The following is a 17002-nucleotide window of genomic DNA, read 5'->3' on the forward strand; positions in this document are numbered from 1 at the left end:
AGACCGCGAACAATTATTCGCGTCGAGTCGCAATCACGAGTCTTTAATGCGAATCACGAAAAGTCGTTACCTCTATCGAGGAAAAAGAACGATTTACTTTCTGCGGTAAAGAGATTTACGTACAGCCTGGTAAACACTTTTATTTGGTAAAATAAAACCAAATGTGCGAAATGTACAAAATTATACCTTACATATTCTACTATTATTAGACCTCTATAAAAATTGGCGGTAAATCTTTCCTGATAAAGAAATCGCACGCGATACTTTAATGCTTGTCGCATAAAAAAATTAACTCGTTTCTGCAACGAGTAACATTTTATCTTTATTAACAACTGATGCCGTCATTTCAGTGACTTTACCGTCGTGACGATAGTAAGCGCGGGATACGCGTTCGATATTATATACATACTATACGAATTAGAAGCGCATTTTGACCCGTAACGAGCTAATAATAAAAAAAATTGACAGGCATGCGCTTTAAAATTCATATGATTTCTAGTATCATATTAGCGATAAATTAATAATCACGATGTATAATTAGTTCGATAATAAATGCATTGAAGTGTGCGCAAAGAACAAATTTTCTTCCGATTTTAAAGCTACTGCTCCGAAATGTTATTCGATTCTGTCATCCTCAGCATTAAGCCACCCGCAATTTTCTTCAATTAGTTTCTTCCAATATTCTGCAAAAATAAATGTATTAATTTATATTACATACGTTCAATTATGCAAATCTGAACACGTGCTTCATATATATTTTAGAATCTGAAAAACTCTTAGCATTTAGCGATTATCGCTTACATGATTGCTCGCGTCTTAACTGAGAAAAGTTTATCCCTTTTTCTCGGCAATAATTGCTTAATAACATCCTTTATCGTGCACTAAGAGCGTCAAATTTATTCCGCGTTTTAATTTATTAAAATTACCTTTTAATTCCTGGATTGTACCATCAGTGCCGCCATATTCGATGGGTAAAATTTCAGCAGGAATATGCTTGAAACAGTCGAGCGTATGTGAATAGACGTAAAATCTATTCTTCATCTTTTCGGTCATGAAAGATTTGAGAATCTTCGCAATAACATCGAAAAATGCCGGGGCATTGAATATATTGATCTTCTGGAATCTTATAGGATAGCAGCTTTGCCACGTGTGGACTATATTCATTAATATATAGGGTCGCAATTGAAGAATGTGACGTAGAGTTGGATTGACCATGTCTATAAGCGGTACGCAACCGTACACAGATCCTGCGGGATAATATTTCATTGCCACTTCCGTCGCCATCATACCGATCTAAAAAAATCGTCGAGAAACAATGATAGCGAATTGAAAATAAGTCACCTTGACGACATCGATCATAAACCATTCGAACAGCATATTATTTTAATTTTTACCTTAGCTACGTCTGATATTTTGTGTTTTGTCGGATCATGCCGAGTGCCGTACAGAATAATAACCAATCTTCCTTGACTATCTGGCTTTCGCAAAGGCAAAACTGTTCTAAACGTGAATAAATGATTTCAAAATATATTTCGAAAAAATCAAAATACCTTTCAATTTTAATAATGCATTTAGTATTTTCGAAATTTTTCAATCAAATGTTTTTCTTAGAATATAATAGAAACGAAAAGAGAAAGTTACCATCAATAATTCATCTTTAATTTTATGCAAGATGTTATTGTTAAAATTGAAGCTGCAATTAGTGAATGGTTCTGTTATGTATCCGAAATAGATAAAGCAGATTAAAAAATAATGAAAAACAAAATTAGATTAATTATCCGAAATACTGTTCGTTACCCCAAATCAAGCAGTTCCTGCAGTTCTGGTCGAAACGGATCTCTATTCATGTACCATTCTGGTAAATTGGATCGTTGCTTATAATAGTTTCGTATCCTGATCTTAGTTTTCTCAAGATTAAACTTGCATACTCTCAAAAATCGCAGGATAAGAAAGTCATCTGTGTACACATTAAAGAGTCCCTTTAACTAAAAGGCTATAATTGAAACAGGGCTAAATCAGGTATTATAAATTATATTTTATAAATGCGTGCCACGAGATAAGATGGGGATTTTTAATTAATAGAAGATTTAAATAAAGTTTTGAAAAACATTTTGGCTTACAAACTGGCAAAATGCAATAGCGCGATAACGAACTTTGTTATGTAGGTCTTCTATCGAGTTACTATTTTTCATTATTTATTATTATTTGCCGAAAATTTCAGATATTATTTTCGATTTTCTCTTCATTATAAGTCAGACACAATTTGTTACATTATTTTTCGTTTTTCTTTTTTTTTACACGATCAAGAATGAATTCAAAGAGCTAAACATCTGACGTGAATCGGCGTAATGTCATATCAACGTCAATTAAAGATGAATGAGTTGTACTGCCAAAGTAACGAGCCGTAATTGAATTTCAACACGCCCGTAGGATCGCTGATGTCATTTTTACCGATTCGTATGCGCAGTTCGTCCTCGATCCAGCGTTTGATCTCCGCGACAGCGTTCTCTCTCGTTTCGTCGGTCTCGTTCAAATTTGCCGCTGTATATCTTTTATCCTCTTCAGTCAGCTCCTGTAGAACATGAGGCACAGCGTTATCGCTGCAAGTGCTCGCCATCGCGATGTTAGTAAACGTTGATGAACGTGAAGCCTCGTCCACCGAGAAGAGACCCGTATCTACAAATTACGTAGATGCACTTGTCACGCGTAAGATAAGACAAATGGCAAATGCAACAATGTTTAATGTAATGTGTAATTATGTAACACGACAAATAACACGGATCAACTCTGCGCTGTATGCAGAGTACGTGAACTTTGGAATTATTGAGTCGACCGTGATGCGCAATCTCTGATTATCGCAGTGCGATAATCAGAGATTGCACCATCTACAGCCGACCATGATTCGGTTTGATGACGTTGATAGACACTTGATAAATACTTTCTACTTATTCCCGAGCGGCGCGAAAATACTTTAATATCTAAATAAGAAAAATAGGACCGTTTTATGATATACAATCAAATTAGAATAAATGCCATTTTCGGTCCGAGCTTAGAGAGATCTTTGGTAGCTTAATATAAATTTCCGTGCATATATATATATATATATATATATATATATATATATTCCAACTTATTAAATTGCGCGCTGATCACTGTCGGACTTGAAACACAGTTTATTGTTGGAACAATGGTCCCTTCCTCCCCGTAATTAAAACGATACAATTTAACTATCTAAATAACTGTAAAGAATTTTAATTTCAAAATTCATTGCAATGTAACACGCATTAGATCTTCTAAAAAATATGAATAGAATTCATGTAAGATAAACTTATATTAAAAAATTATAATTATATTGTTATACTTATAAATTAAACATATAAGATTAATAAGTTAAAATGTATCTCTAATTTCTAGTTAAAAAGTTAAAATGACGTAAACAAAAATGAGTTCTAGTTGCAAAACGAGTAATACAAATTTCTTTTCATATTTTTCTAATTTCAGAATGCAACGAATTTTAATTAGAAGCTTAATTTCATACATCCGCTCTCGTGCATTATGCTCTCAAGTGTTTCTCTGTGCAAGAAAGAAAGAGAGAAATAATTTATTTTCCTCGAAACATAAAACTGAATCTAATTATATTTTGCTTGCATACCAAAATACATATATTAGATACATTATGCACATTTCTGTGTTCTAAATGTAGATATTCTTTCTTGCTCTTTTGACTAATTAAAGATATAAACGATCGCTATATAAGCAAAAAACATCTTGATTAAAAAATAGCAAAATACAATAATTGCGAGAACGAACTTTATTATAAAAAATTTATATTCAATAACTATTTACTATTATTTATTGACACGTTTACTTTCACTTCTCTTTTCGCTAACAAAAACGCCACTCGTTACATCATTTTTCATTTTTTTTTAAGGACGTTTTCCGGAAAATCGATTTTCTCTAGATTTTTTTGAAACTGTGAATATACGTTAATTTAGATGTGCTTTATGCGATGGTATAAATTTCAGTACCTTTTAATTGCGATATTAAAAATCGAGATACTGAGTTTCAAAGTTTCAACTTTTAACATATAATCCCTATTCCGAACTATTGTAAAACAGACATTATAATGAATTGTGAAAAAAGTTTTCTCTAAATGTTTTTACAAAATTAGTATATGATGCTCCATAAAAATAGAAATAATATGCCATTAAGTGTCAATACCCTTGCGGTACTCGTTTCGGTACTTGTGTAAAGTACGCGATTTGATGAATTTTTCGCTCGGTTCAGAGTGACAGAAGAGGAGAGGCGTCAGTTACTTGGCAACGCCGCATGAGTTCTCACGCGTGAAGTTAACTTCTTATTTTTTAGATGTTTATTATATGTAATATTTTGTATATAAACATCTTTTTAAGCACGAATACAAGTTGAGCACGACTGGAGCCGGAGAACGTCCTTAAGTGAATATATATCAGATGGCACGTCACATTTCCGCGGATTGAAGGTGATTATTTCTTTTTATCTTCGGAATTAATAAACTATAATTGAATTTCAACGCGATATTTCACGTGGGATCGTTGTCCGTTTTACCGTTACGTGCATGTAAGTCTTCCTTCTCCTTGATCCAGCGTTTAATTTCCGGGATGGCGTTCGCTCTAGTCTCATCAGTCTCGTTCAAATATGTCGCTGCATATAACTTATCCGCGCTGGTCAGCTTTTTTTGCCAAGTGTAACACTCTACACTGTCGTCGTGGTCACTTGCATTTGCCATCGTAATACCACGAGATGCTTCGTTCGCTCTGGAGGATAATTTACGTCTGCGAGCCGCAGAGATGCTCTGCCCCGCGCACGATCAAAAAAATGATCAGCCGATTACACGGTGAACAACGCGTGCTCTTTCAGGATCTAGATTATGAAATCATTTCAGCTATGAATCAACGCAATCGCGCCATCTACGAAGTAAAGACGCGGTGATGATTCTAATGGATACTTGGTCCTCGAGAGAATAAGTCGCGAAGAAATGTTAAATTCTATATTCTTTACATTACGATTTTAATCTTTTAAGTAAAATGCATATGCGCTGAAATTATATTAAAAGATTATAGTTATATCATTGCTTTCTAGTTGCACATATAAAATAAATAAATTAAGAAACCTGATGTTTATAGTTAAAACGATAAGGCGATTTTAAAAAATAATTTGTAAGTTACAAGCGAGTGGGACGAGTTTCTCTTCTTATTCACATAATTTAAGAATATAGAATATTTTTATGAATCAAACCTTCGAACACATCCGCTCTTCTGCATCACGCTAACGGCAAGGATCGCTTGCGTAACGAAAGAGAAGGAGAACGATTTATTTTCGTCGGTAATAGGCAAAATAAAGTATGATTCACTGTTAAATTTAGAGGGGCAAATTAAACTCAATTTTGAGTAATTTTTAACCATTCCATAGGTCGCCACTGCTCCTACTCAATATGTAGTTAATTTAACTAAAACAATGTTAATTTGACTAAACCAATGGAGTTAAAATAATCCTATTTTGTTTTAAAATAATAAATTTTGACGCACATGGTAGTTAAAAATAACAAAATGTTATCTAACTCAAGGTATTAGTTTAAATTTCTTCCTTTAACATTTAACAAGATAAAATACTTTATTATTCGGTTAAAATAAAACTAAACGATTTATTTTATACAAAATTAAATACTTCCTGGCATTATTGAGCCTTTGGCAAAATTGCTGATAGATCTTTCATGATAAAAGAAAAGTCGTACGCGATACTTTAATGCGTGTTGCATAAAGAGATAATGTTTCTGCAACGAGTAGTGTCTTAGCTTCAAGGTGCCGTCATACAGTGACTTTGCTATCGTGACGGTAGTCACACTGATGAACTCGGAGGTCCCCCAGGGAGGGACTAGAGGGTATATCGGATTCTTATTAACTGAAATTCCCTAATAGGATGACCTTACGCGTCGCATACTGGGAATCTGGAATCTCTACTTTCAGGGAGAGACTCGTGTCTGCAAATCGCGTAGACACACTATCACGCGTGAGATAAGATAAATGCTAAATGCTAAATCATGTTTAGTGTTATGTAACATGACAAATACCGCGATACAACATGCAATGCATACATCATCTTTGAAATTATCGAACTTGGTACTCAGAAATTGCGCCGAGCATGCAGTCTTACTATAATAACTATGATTCGATTAGACATTAGACGACCTTGATGGATACTTCCTACTCATTCTTGAGCGACGCAAATACACTTTAATTTCTAAATGTGTTGCAATGTAACATGCATTTCATCGTTTATATAATACATAAACAGAATGTGCGTATAAAATAAACTTATATTTAGAAATTATAATTACATTGTTACTTATAAAGTATGTATATATATAATGTTTACAGTTAAAAAGATAAATGTAAAACAATGTAAGGAAAATGAGTTCTAAGTTGCAAAGCAAGTAGAGCGAATTTATCTTCTTATTCTCCTAATTTAAGAATGCAAAGAATTTGAACTAAAAGCTTAATTTTATACATCTGCATACATTATACTCTGCACAATGAAAGAAAGACTGAAAAAATTTATTTTCCCTACAACACACCCGTAAAAGACACAACGAAGCGCGGCATATATTTGGTAAAAGAAAATCAAGCTCGCTATAAAAGCAAACGTCCTCTAGCGTTGCTGAACCTTTAAAGATCCCTGTAACCGCCTTTAAAGTCCATCTGTAAAACTCTTAAAAATTTCATATTACCGATAAGTCTATTTGCGCAGAAAGAGAAAAAGGAAGATAATTATTTATATCTCAAAACACAAAACAGACAAAACTTACGAGCTATATAACGATAATAAGTACATCTATACATGTATTAAAAAACCTAGTACTTTTTGTTGATTCTAGAGTTTTGCAATGATTTCGTCATTTTTTTCATTCGCAAAGTGTTCTCATTCAAAAGCGAGTCGCGATTCTCCTCAATCAGTTTCTTCCAGTATTCTGCAAAAATAAGTATTTACTTTACATATATTGAATTATATAATGTTGACGTCAGTTTAGACACATATGAACAATTGACTATATGAACTACTGACAAACTTTTAGTTAATGTACGACTGCTCGGAATTACTGCAATCTTAGATGAGAGAAGTTCATTTTCTCTTCAACACATATTAGTTTAATAAGAAACGTCCTTTCACTAAACGCGTTGTATTTATTACATTCTAACTTATCGCAATTACCTGTTAATTCTTGGATTGTACCATCAGTGCCGCCACATTCGACGGGCAAGATGTTGGCTGGAATATCCTTCAAACTGTTATGCTCCTTACTGTCTGAGTAGACATTGAATCTGTTCTTCAACTTCTCAGTCATGAAAGATTTTAAAATCCTCGCAGTAATTTCGTAGATTAACGGGGCGTTAAACATGTTAATTAATTTGATCCTCATGGGATAGTTCTGCCATAAACGAACCGAATTCTTTAAAATGTAGGGTCGGTATTGAGCAATGTGACGTAGAGTTGTATTGGCCAAATCTATGAACAATGTGTAGCCATATATGGATGCCGCGGGATAATATTTCATCGCCGTTTCTAGCGCCATCAAAAAGATCTAAAAAGATTGTTCGTCGAGAAACAATATACGAATTGAAAATATGTCATGGTGACGACATCCGATATAAATCGTTCGAGTATAGTTTTATATTGACCTTAGCCAGGTTTGATATTTCATGTCTTCTCGGGTCATGGTTGATGCGGATAAGAATAACTAATCTTCCTTGATCATCCGGATTCCGCAGAGGCAAACAAAAACTAAACGTAAATAAAGCATTGCAGATTTCTCGAAAATTTATGAAATTTTATTCTACTATAATCGGATAATCCGCAATGCGTTGTGTGTAAGATAATAATAGTAAAGTAAAAGAGAGAATTTTTTTTAATTATATAAAATAAAACGCTTTATTATATGTCGATCTAGGTTACGTAAAAGATTCACTGCAAAATCTCACGAAACCACGTATTCCAATAAACTCTTACATACTCCGAAATAGTGATCGTTACCCCATATCAAGCAGCTCTTGCAGTTCTGGAAGAAATGGATCCTTATTCATGTACCATTCTGGTAAGTCGGATCGTTGTTTGTAATTGTTTCGAATCCTGATCTTGGTTTTCTCAAGATTAAATTTACAAACTCTCAAAAATCGCAGGATAAGGAAGTCATCTGTGTACAGATTAAAGATTCCTTTCAACTAAAAAGTTACAGTTAAACCAATGCTGATAATATCATTAGATATTGGCTGCGGTCCACTTGACGCTACAAATGCTTTGGAGCGTTCTTCTTCTCCTTCTTTCTTCACTGAAAGAAAAGAGAAGGGGGAATGCTTCGAAGCATTTGTAGCGTCAAGTGGACCGCAGCCATTATAAATTGGGTATGATAAACGCGTGCAAAATAGATTCGAGTAGCATGTTTTTAGAAACAAATTTATAATATTCCTTTATTATATAGAAAATATTAACAAAGAATTTAATCATAAAACTGAATCTAATTATATTCTGCTTGAATAAATATTCCACACATTCATAATCTTACGCACATTTCTGTTCTAAATGTATATATAGATATCCTTTTTTGTTTATTTGACTAATTGAAGATATAAACAAAGATATAAACGATCGCTGATAAAAAAAACTGCTTGATTTAAAAAATAGCGAAATGCAATATTGCGAGAATGGACTTTATGATACAAAATTTCTATCATTATCTATTATTATTTATTGACACTTTTATATCACTCTTTTTCTCTCTTCTCATTTTGCTAATAAAGTCAAACGCCACATGTTATATTATTTTTTATTTTCTTCCTATTATGCGATTAAAATGAATAAGTGTCGGATGTAACATTACATCGACGCGGATTTCGCTTTATCGCTGCGGAATTAATAAGCTACAATTGAATTTCAACTAGCGATATTTCAACGCGAGTGTCACATATGGGACTGCTGTTTTATACCGAGTTGTCCGCGCAAGTCATCGTTCTCCTCGATCCAGTGTCTGATCTCCGCGATGGAGTTCTCTCTATTCTCGTCGGTCTCGTTCAACTGTGTCGCTGCGTATAACTTGTCGTCGTTGGACAGCTTTTTCCAAGCGTGATTCATGACGCTGTCGCTGCAACTGCTCGGCATCGCGACAATAGTGAATGCTGGTGGACGTCTCGTCCACCGTGAAGCGCGTAGAGACACTGCGTGTGCAAGTCAAGTTACAATTGCGATCATCACGCGGTTACGTGACAATTTGCCGCTCGTCTAATGGAGGGAGTGATATGGCTATCACTGTGAACGTATTTCAAGCACAAGTGTACCAACATATAAAAAAATACAGTTTTCTATCCGGACACTTCTAGCGCGGAAAATTAAAAAATTCCACGAACTTTTTTATCACACCTCGTATATAAACAGTGCACAAGAACGTGCTCTTTGGAATCATTTTAGTCAGTTTACGTTATGTAATATTCATTTAATAATTTAATTCGCATAATAACTGAATATTACATAACGTAAACTCACACATAGATATTGTAGTTCATTGACGTATCTATACGCTTATCAATGGGCATCCGTGGGCGATGATATCGCTGAATAAAGCATAAATGAGCCGCGGCTAGAGAGAGAGAATCTAAAGCGAGACCTTGATCCTAGCAGAAGCCGGCCCGCGAGGTATAAGTACGCCTGTTTACGTTGTAACGTTGACGATTTTCCATAAACTCTCTCGTGCCTTATCCCCCCACGTGAGATAATCGTCTATCTTTAGAAATCCTAATGCGATTAAGTCGTTGCCTCGATCGACGTTTTCCCCAGCCCGGAGTAATCCCGGAGTGAAATCACCGCGGAGGACGTTTCGTCCCGTGTCCGCGGGAATCCGTCGGGGATCAGGATAACACTTCGGCAGCGGGTCTTCGCTGCGAGATAAAAATTGTGCGTGTCCTTGGACGAGCACGCGTGTTAATCTGTCGTTATGTAAGCTAACGATAGGCGAAGCCCGGCTCGCAGCGTCACGCTGACAATGAGGTATAATCGTCGTTGGCCGATCTCGTTGGCCGTCCGCGTCGACCCGTGCGACTTATCTCCTTTAATTCTCGAAAACGACGATTATTTCCTCATTCGTGGATCGCAACGAAAAGATTCTCTCTGAGAGATCGAAAGGCGACGGAAACAGAGCTCGGAAATGCTCCGCACGCTTGTTTGGTTTTCTCTCTCTCTCTCTCTCTCTCTCTCTCTCTCTCTCTCTCTCTCTCTCTCTCTCTCTCTCTCTCTCTCTCTCTCTCTCTTTCTCTGAATTTCTCTCCTAATTTACATAATTTAAGAATGCAGAAAAATTTTTAAAAATTTAATTTTATACATCCGCTCTCGTGCATGTGCTCTCAAGTCCTCTCTGCGCAGTGAAAGAAAAAGAGAAACTTTCTTTTTCTTTACCGAGAACACCAAGTAAAGGGTAAAACAATTGAACAAAGCGCGACCTATATTTAGCAAAAGAAAACTGAGTTTTCTATAAAAGTTAACGTTTTCTAACGTTATTAAGCCTTTAGGAAGACCCCTCCATACCTAGCGAAAAAAAATCACGCGCAATGTTCGAACGTATAACGCATAAAGAGAATAGCCCGAATCTGCAGCAACGTACCGCCTTTGTTGATAACCGACGCAGTTATCGTTACAGTGACTTCACTCGTGATAATAAGCGCGAAACTTGCATATACAAATCGCGACGTTTTATAATATATAACGAATTCAAAGACCCGATGTGTAAATCTGTATATGACAGTCGTTATCTGTCCTTTAAAAAATGCGACTAACAATTAAATACATTATATCACACATATTTTTGTGTTCTAAATATATAGATATCCTTTCTTGTTTGTTTGATCAATTAATTCAATATATAAATAAATATATAAACGATCAGTAATCGAAAATTTGTTTAAATTCAAAAAAATAGCGAAATGCAATAAACGGACTTCATTATAAAAGATTTCTATCGAGTCACTATTTATCATTATCTATTGTTAATATTGTTATCTATTGAGAGAGACACTTTCATATCACTCTTTCTCTCTTCTCATTTCGCTAACAAAGTCAAACGCTACATGTTATATTATTTTTTATTTTCTCCTTATTATGCGATCAAAACGAATAAGTTTCAGGTGTAGCGTCACATCGCCGCAGATTTCGGTTTATTGCTTCAGAATTAATGAACTACAATTGAATTTCACATAAGTGATATTTCAATGAATCACGTGGCACTGACGTTGTTTTTACTGGTGCGCGCAAGTCGTCGTTCTCCTCGATTCGGCGTCTCTGATCTCCGCGATGAAGTTCTCTCTAGTCTCGTCGGTCTCTCGTTCAAATGTGTCACTGCATATAACTTGTCATCGTTGGTCAGCTTTTGCAAAGCGTAACACTCTACACTGTCGTCGTGGCCACTCACGTTCGCCATCGTAACACCGCGAGAAACTTCAAACGCTTCGGAAGAATTCGCGTCTGCGAGTAAGTAGTCGAAATGCTGTGACACGGGCACGATTAACGATAAACACTGTCAGCAGTCAACACAGTGAACTGCACGTTCGTGGAATCTGGATGTTATGAAATTATTTCAACAATAAATCAGTAATTAAAAATCTCACCATCTACAAAGAATAGACGCAGTGTGGTGAACTTAACTTGGCATCTATTTTCAAGAGAATGAGCCGCAAAGAAAAATTAATTTCTAAATTCTTTACATTATAGTATTACGCTTTTATTCTATTAAATAAAATGCGTATGAGCTAAAATTATATTAAAAGGTTATAGTTATATTACTGTTTTCAAGTTGCACGTATAAAATATTAATTGTTTGGCTTTTATCGTTAATTATAAATTGGAGGGAAAATTTAAGCAATGTGTGTGTGTGTGTGTGTGTGTGTGTGTGTGCGACCTGCGCGACCCGCGCGACCCGCGCGACCCGTTGAAACAGCGTACCTTCAAAGTCGGCGTGCGATCGATTGTTCTTGTCGGTGATCGGCCTTGCCGCTTGTTTTCTTCGACGCTCGGAGTACCGTTACCCGCGGAAATCATTCGGTCATTCTCCCGGTAAATTTCGGACAGTTGTGAAGTGTTCGCGCTCCGCGTGCCCGTCGCCGTGCTCCGTGCTGTGTTTTTCGGAACGAGCTTCTTCCTGCGATTGGCACTCCTGCTCCTCGTTTTGCGGGAAGAATCGACGCGCTCATCAAGAATTCGCAAGTGTATCAAGTGTGTCTGTCGGAACGAATGTGTCGTGCGAATCGCTCGCTCGAGGAGACGGCGAGAAGAAGGTACGGCACTTGTGAGTGACGATTTGCAATTTCGTTGGGCATTCGCGGGCGATAATCGTTCGTCTCGCCATATGTCTGAACTCTCGAATAGTGTCGTGCTTTGAACGCTGTGCCCCGGAATTGTAGTGCGATCTATCTCCGACGCATATGATATGCGCGATCATTCCCTCGCAATTAAACGATATGCCACGGCCGCACTATCGAACTCCTCGATGCCATAGATACACTACGCAACGTCGTTCTTGTTTTCTGGAGCAGGATATTTTACTTGAGATACGAGAAACGGCCCACGGATCGCCGTCTTTCTCTCGCGATCGCTGCTTCTTCGACGACGTGAATTGAACAAGGAAGGACTGTGAAAGTGTCGATTGCTCGTCAACGTACGTATTTCTCGTGTGGATTTACGCGTTTATTCGTGATACGTCGCGCGAGTTTTCCCGGAGAAGATATTTCGCTCGAGACACGAGAAAAGCGGCCCACGGATCGCCGTCTTTCTCTCGCAATCGCTGCTCCTTATTCGACGACGTGAATTGAACAAGGAAGAACTGTGAAAGTGTCGATCGCTTGTGTGTATAGTTTCCGTGTGGACTTACGCTGATTTATTCAATCGAGATACATCTCATTACGTCGCGCGAGTGATATATCGAAGTTCAAATCGAGTATCGAGTCGTTGCTCCGACTCGCGTAGTACCGCGTAGTACTGGAAAGCGGCGCCATGTCTGTTCATTGGCGGAACGTCGCGGACACGCAGTGGATCGAGCTCGCGCCGGTGATCGTCACGACGATGTTTCACGGTAATTGTTACAGTGCGTGTGCAACTTGCAGTGAACTCGATACCGGGATTTAACAATCGGGTGGTGTAGACTTGGCACTCCGTGCTTCAGCGGCTCGCTGAAATGCGTATCTCGCGGGGAAATAGCCGGCCGGTATCTGTCGCGCGCGACACGACGCCGTACTTTCGAGCGCCGCGGCGCCGCGGGTGTCTAACTCGAATCTTAATTCGTACTGTCTCCTCGTACGCGTAGTTATATCCGAGTTTTCGTGTGTGAATGTGCGATATACAGTGAAAGAATGTTCGGACGAGTTCGTGTCTCTCGAGACGCCCGCGTCAATCTCTTTTTTTCGCTAGAACGGAACGGGTGGCGCGTGAAGTTAACTCCGCGATTCTCCGAGTCCTTGCCGTTTCCCGCCGTAACGTTCGTGTGACGTCGCGCGTCGTCGATATCGAGCGGATCGTATCTCTCTTCCCGCGCGATCGTGTCTCTCTCTCTCTCGCTCCGTTGTGATGTAGTAAAGCCCGCGTCGACTAACGCCGGGAGTGCCGTAAAGTGTCGCGCGTTACTTCGGTAATTAGCACGCGCGAACGTAATTAGCCTCTTTCGCGAGTGTTGCGTCGAACGTATGCCAAACTGTGCTAGTGAGAAATGGAGGACCTGAGAGGAGGCGGCGGCCTGGGAGGCATCAGGCAACGGCGGAGCAACCCTCTGGTGAATATTATTATTTATATATTGCTCGTTAACTTCATTTCGAAATTAATTGTTTAATTTTCTTTTTTTTTTTGTTTATTTGTAAATTGCCTGTTTGAACGATTCGTACAAGTGCACTAAATAATTTGTATAAGATAATAAAAGGGGAAACTTTTGTTCGTGATTTTCTACGAAAGTTTATACGGAAAAGATTTCTCCGCGGAAATTATATAATCTTTTATTCCTGGTACTTACCTTTAAAAGACGAATAGCATATTCGTGTAATTCATGTAAAATTGTTAAGTTTTTTTTGTGTTGATTGTGTCATTCGAGCGCTAATTTGGATTTTGTATTTGTGTGTTGCAGGTCGATGTAGCGTTACAATTCCGCCGCTGCATATTGGTGAGTGAGAAATTAACGCTTATCTTATAAATCGAGGTAATGGATCCGTGAAAACTGTCAGAGATATAAATAAGATGTGTATGCAGATACATGTATCAAATGTTATAAGAACGTACATTACAAATATATAAGATATCATAGATTCATTACCTTAAGATGGATGGGCTGGAATAAAATAGATATTTAATCCTGAAGATCATGCATTTATTTGTCGATTTATTGTGCGTGCAAAAACGATTTTTGCACGATAGATATTACTTTTAAATCTGGTAGGAACCTTTACATCCTTTACACTTGTTGTCTTTTCAGGCAACGCAATTGAGAATACCATGAGGATACATACTATTAATAATTTAAACAATTTTAATATAAAGTACGAAAGTAGTTTCAAAGTATGCGTTAAAATATTGACATTAGTAATTTAGAAATAGCTTCTAATATTTCATATTTAGAGGTGCTTATTTATCATTTAATATACAGATTATGATTAATGATTAACTTAATTAAGACGCTAATTTCTAACGTTTCTAACATTATGTAAGTAGTTAAATTTTTGAAATCATTATTTAGTGATTAGTAAATAATGAAACATAAAGTATATGAAATATGAAATAAAACTGCAGTAAATAAAATAATGTCATTTTTATGGTATAAAGCTTTTAAGTATCTTCATGGTAATTCACATCTTAAGGATAGAGATTGGATCAACGTATTTATGTATTGCATTTTAATAAAATAAAAATAAATTGATATAAGTATGACAGAGAAAGACAACCGATATTCACTAGTTAGTAGTCCTCCTAAATATAAGATTTTAAGATAAGATCTTTAAAATGAGATTTTTTTGAGCCCGTTTATGTCTCTATCAGGATTAAATATCGTACAAATGATTCAACAAAGCAATACTTAGAAATCTTTTTCAATATGTATATAAACCCGAGAGGAGCAGAAATTATCTTCTTGTTGCATATATTCCAACAAATTTATTTAAAAACAATTTGAATATTAATTATATTTATAATTTTATTATATGTGTAATATGTCCATTTTGTTTCTATATTTTTCATGGCCCATCCATGTGCATGTCTATTATGTGTTCAGTTTTATATTACTTGCAAGTCAATTATGTGAGTTTATATCAAGTAATATAATATGGGATTTTATATTTATATATATATATATATATATATATATATATATATAATATTATAATACAATAAAATACTAGATGCAAGTAATATAATATGAGATTAAATAAATATTTTATCGCAAAACAAGAACGTTTTATATCGATTTTATATAAATTATCAGTCTTACAATTAATCAGTTTTATATATATGAGACACGTCAAAATAGTACATATTTATGTACTAATAGTACATATATATGTACATAGTACATATTTATAATACTTCATATCAGTATTATAAAAATGACTTTGTTTCATATTAAGAGACATTTATTTATATATTTGATACTTAAGATTATATATTCCATAAATAACTGAATTAAGACATTAAATTTTTATGTTAATGACAACGAGACATTAACGATTTTATTTCCCGAGAATTTAAGCCTTTTCTGCCGCTATAATTGGAAAGACATTAATACCTTATACGTTACATGACTTGAATAGAAAATGCAATAACAATTATCGTGCGAGTCTTATGTATCTTTTCTTATAAATAACCATCAAGAAGTAGTCATCTTGAATTTATTTCATTACGCTTATTAGTGGCGTAATCAATCTTTGTTTGAAACATTTTTTTCGAGAGCGAGATCACATACTTACAGGAGTTCATCCCGATCGTACATCTGCCGAGGATTATATATTCGCGAACCGAGATCGCAATCACGGCCGTTCGTTCGCGAGGCAACGTCGTCCTACCCGTAAGGCTCCTTTCCTCGTCCATCGACACCGTGTTATCCGATAGCTGCCGGATATATTGCCGTTCGGCGTTCGCTTTTGTACGAATTCGCGGCCGGTCGCGCCTAGAGATCCGAACATATCGCGAGTTTCTCTTCTTATTCACATAAAGGGATATGGAAAATTTTTATGAATCTTACATACACTCTTCTGTATTACGCTTCCGGCAAGAATCTTTTGCTTAACGAAAGAGAAAAACAATTTACTTTCTGCGGTGAAGAGAAAATTTACGTACAGCCTGGTATAAACATCTTTATTTGATAAAATAAAACCAAATGTGCTACAAAAGTATACCGTACATATTCTACTATTACTAGACCTTTATAAAAATCGGCGGTAAATTTTTCCTGAGAAATCGCACGCGATACTTTAATGCTTGTCGTATAAAAAAATTAACTCGTTTCTGCAACGAGTAACATTTTATCTTTATTAATAACTGATGCCGTCATTTCAGTGACTTTACCGTCATGACGATAGTAAGCGCGGGATACGCGTTCGATATTATATACATACTATGCGAATTAGAAGCGCATTTTGACCCGCAACGAGCAATTAATAATAAAGAAAATTGACAAGCATGCACTTTAAAATTCATATGATTTCTAGTATCATATTAACGATAAATTAATAATCACGATGTATAATTAGTTCGATAACAAATGCATTGAAGTGTGCGCAAAGAACAAATAGTTTCTTCCGATTTTAAAGCTCCTGCTCCGAAATGTTATTCGATTCTGTCATTCTCATCCTTAAGCCAGCCGCGATTTTCTTCAATTAGCGGCTGGCTTAAGGATGAGAATGACAGAATTCGAACGGTGATATGGTTTAAGAATTCTATATAATTTTAGTTATGAATATTT

The 17002-nt window shown here is 36.1% G+C and overlaps 3 protein-coding genes across 5 annotated transcripts in view; 1 reads left to right on the forward strand and 2 right to left on the reverse strand.

Moving 5' to 3' along the window:
- Positions 1 to 124: 124 nt before the first annotated feature.
- On the reverse strand, positions 125 to 6189 carry LOC139778959 (retinol-binding protein pinta-like). Of its 2 annotated transcripts, none has more exons than XM_071717128.1 (6): positions 4588 to 6189; positions 2452 to 2676; positions 1798 to 1957; positions 1395 to 1500; positions 927 to 1293; positions 125 to 683 (listed from the first exon to the last, which is right to left on the reverse strand). In XM_071717128.1, the coding sequence occupies exons 1-6, from the start codon at positions 4766 to 4768 to the stop codon at positions 616 to 618; spliced, it is 1107 nt and encodes a 368-aa protein (XP_071573229.1). In that variant the 5' UTR covers positions 4769 to 6189; the 3' UTR covers positions 125 to 615. The 2 variants fall into 2 exon arrangements, with proteins under 2 accessions (XP_071573229.1, XP_071573230.1); XM_071717129.1 differs by having other exon boundaries at positions 2452 to 2696; positions 4588 to 4702.
- Positions 6190 to 6337: 148 nt separating this feature from the next.
- On the reverse strand, positions 6338 to 9268 carry LOC139778963 (retinol-binding protein pinta-like). Of its 2 annotated transcripts, none has more exons than XM_071717132.1 (6): positions 9018 to 9268; positions 8068 to 8227; positions 7716 to 7818; positions 7249 to 7618; positions 6898 to 7006; positions 6338 to 6747 (listed from the first exon to the last, which is right to left on the reverse strand). In XM_071717132.1, exons 1-6 carry the CDS (start codon positions 9187 to 9189, stop codon positions 6705 to 6707), a joined length of 957 nt encoding a protein of 318 aa, XP_071573233.1. In that variant the 5' UTR covers positions 9190 to 9268; the 3' UTR covers positions 6338 to 6704. The 2 variants fall into 2 exon arrangements, with proteins under 2 accessions (XP_071573233.1, XP_071573234.1); XM_071717133.1 differs by having other exon boundaries at positions 6845 to 7006; positions 9018 to 9267.
- A 4048-nt stretch (positions 9269 to 13316) lies between these two features.
- The window catches only part of Paip2 (polyA-binding protein interacting protein 2), a 75123-nt gene continuing 71437 nt past the window's right edge, over positions 13317 to 17002 (forward strand). The window contains exons 1-2 of the mRNA XM_071717150.1: positions 13317 to 13834; positions 14180 to 14215. The gene's annotated coding sequence lies outside the window, so the exon portion shown is untranslated. The remainder of the gene's footprint in view (positions 13835 to 14179; positions 14216 to 17002) is intronic.

This window comes from Temnothorax nylanderi, unplaced genomic scaffold, assembly GCF_030848795.1.
Source record: "Temnothorax nylanderi isolate EJ_2023f unplaced genomic scaffold, tnyl_v1.0 TNYL_tig0203_pilon, whole genome shotgun sequence".
Lineage (NCBI taxonomy): Eukaryota > Metazoa > Arthropoda > Insecta > Hymenoptera > Formicidae > Temnothorax > Temnothorax nylanderi.

What these genes read in the sequence shown, in the direction of transcription:
- LOC139778959 (XM_071717128.1), bottom strand. Translation starts at nt 4,768, where the DNA reads ATGGCAAATGCAAGTGACCACGACGACAGTGTAGAGTGTTACACTTGG. An exon ending in CGAACTGCGCATACGAATCG is followed by an intron (nt 1,958 to 2,451) that starts GTAAAAATGACA and finishes ATGTGTACACAG; the next exon opens with ATGACTTTCTTATCCTGCGA. An exon ending in CAGGAACTGCTTGATTTGGG is followed by an intron (nt 1,501 to 1,797) that starts GTAACGAACAGT and finishes ATTCACGTTTAG; the next exon opens with AACAGTTTTGCCTTTGCGAA.
- LOC139778963 (XM_071717132.1), bottom strand. Translation starts at nt 9,189, where the DNA reads ATGCCGAGCAGTTGCAGCGACAGCGTCATGAATCACGCTTGGAAAAAG. An exon ending in AAATATCAAACCTGGCTAAG is followed by an intron (nt 7,619 to 7,715) that starts GTCAATATAAAA and finishes CAATCTTTTTAG; the next exon opens with ATCTTTTTGATGGCGCTAGA. An exon ending in TACAATCCAAGAATTAACAG is followed by an intron (nt 7,007 to 7,248) that starts GTAATTGCGATA and finishes TTATTTTTGCAG; the next exon opens with AATACTGGAAGAAACTGATT.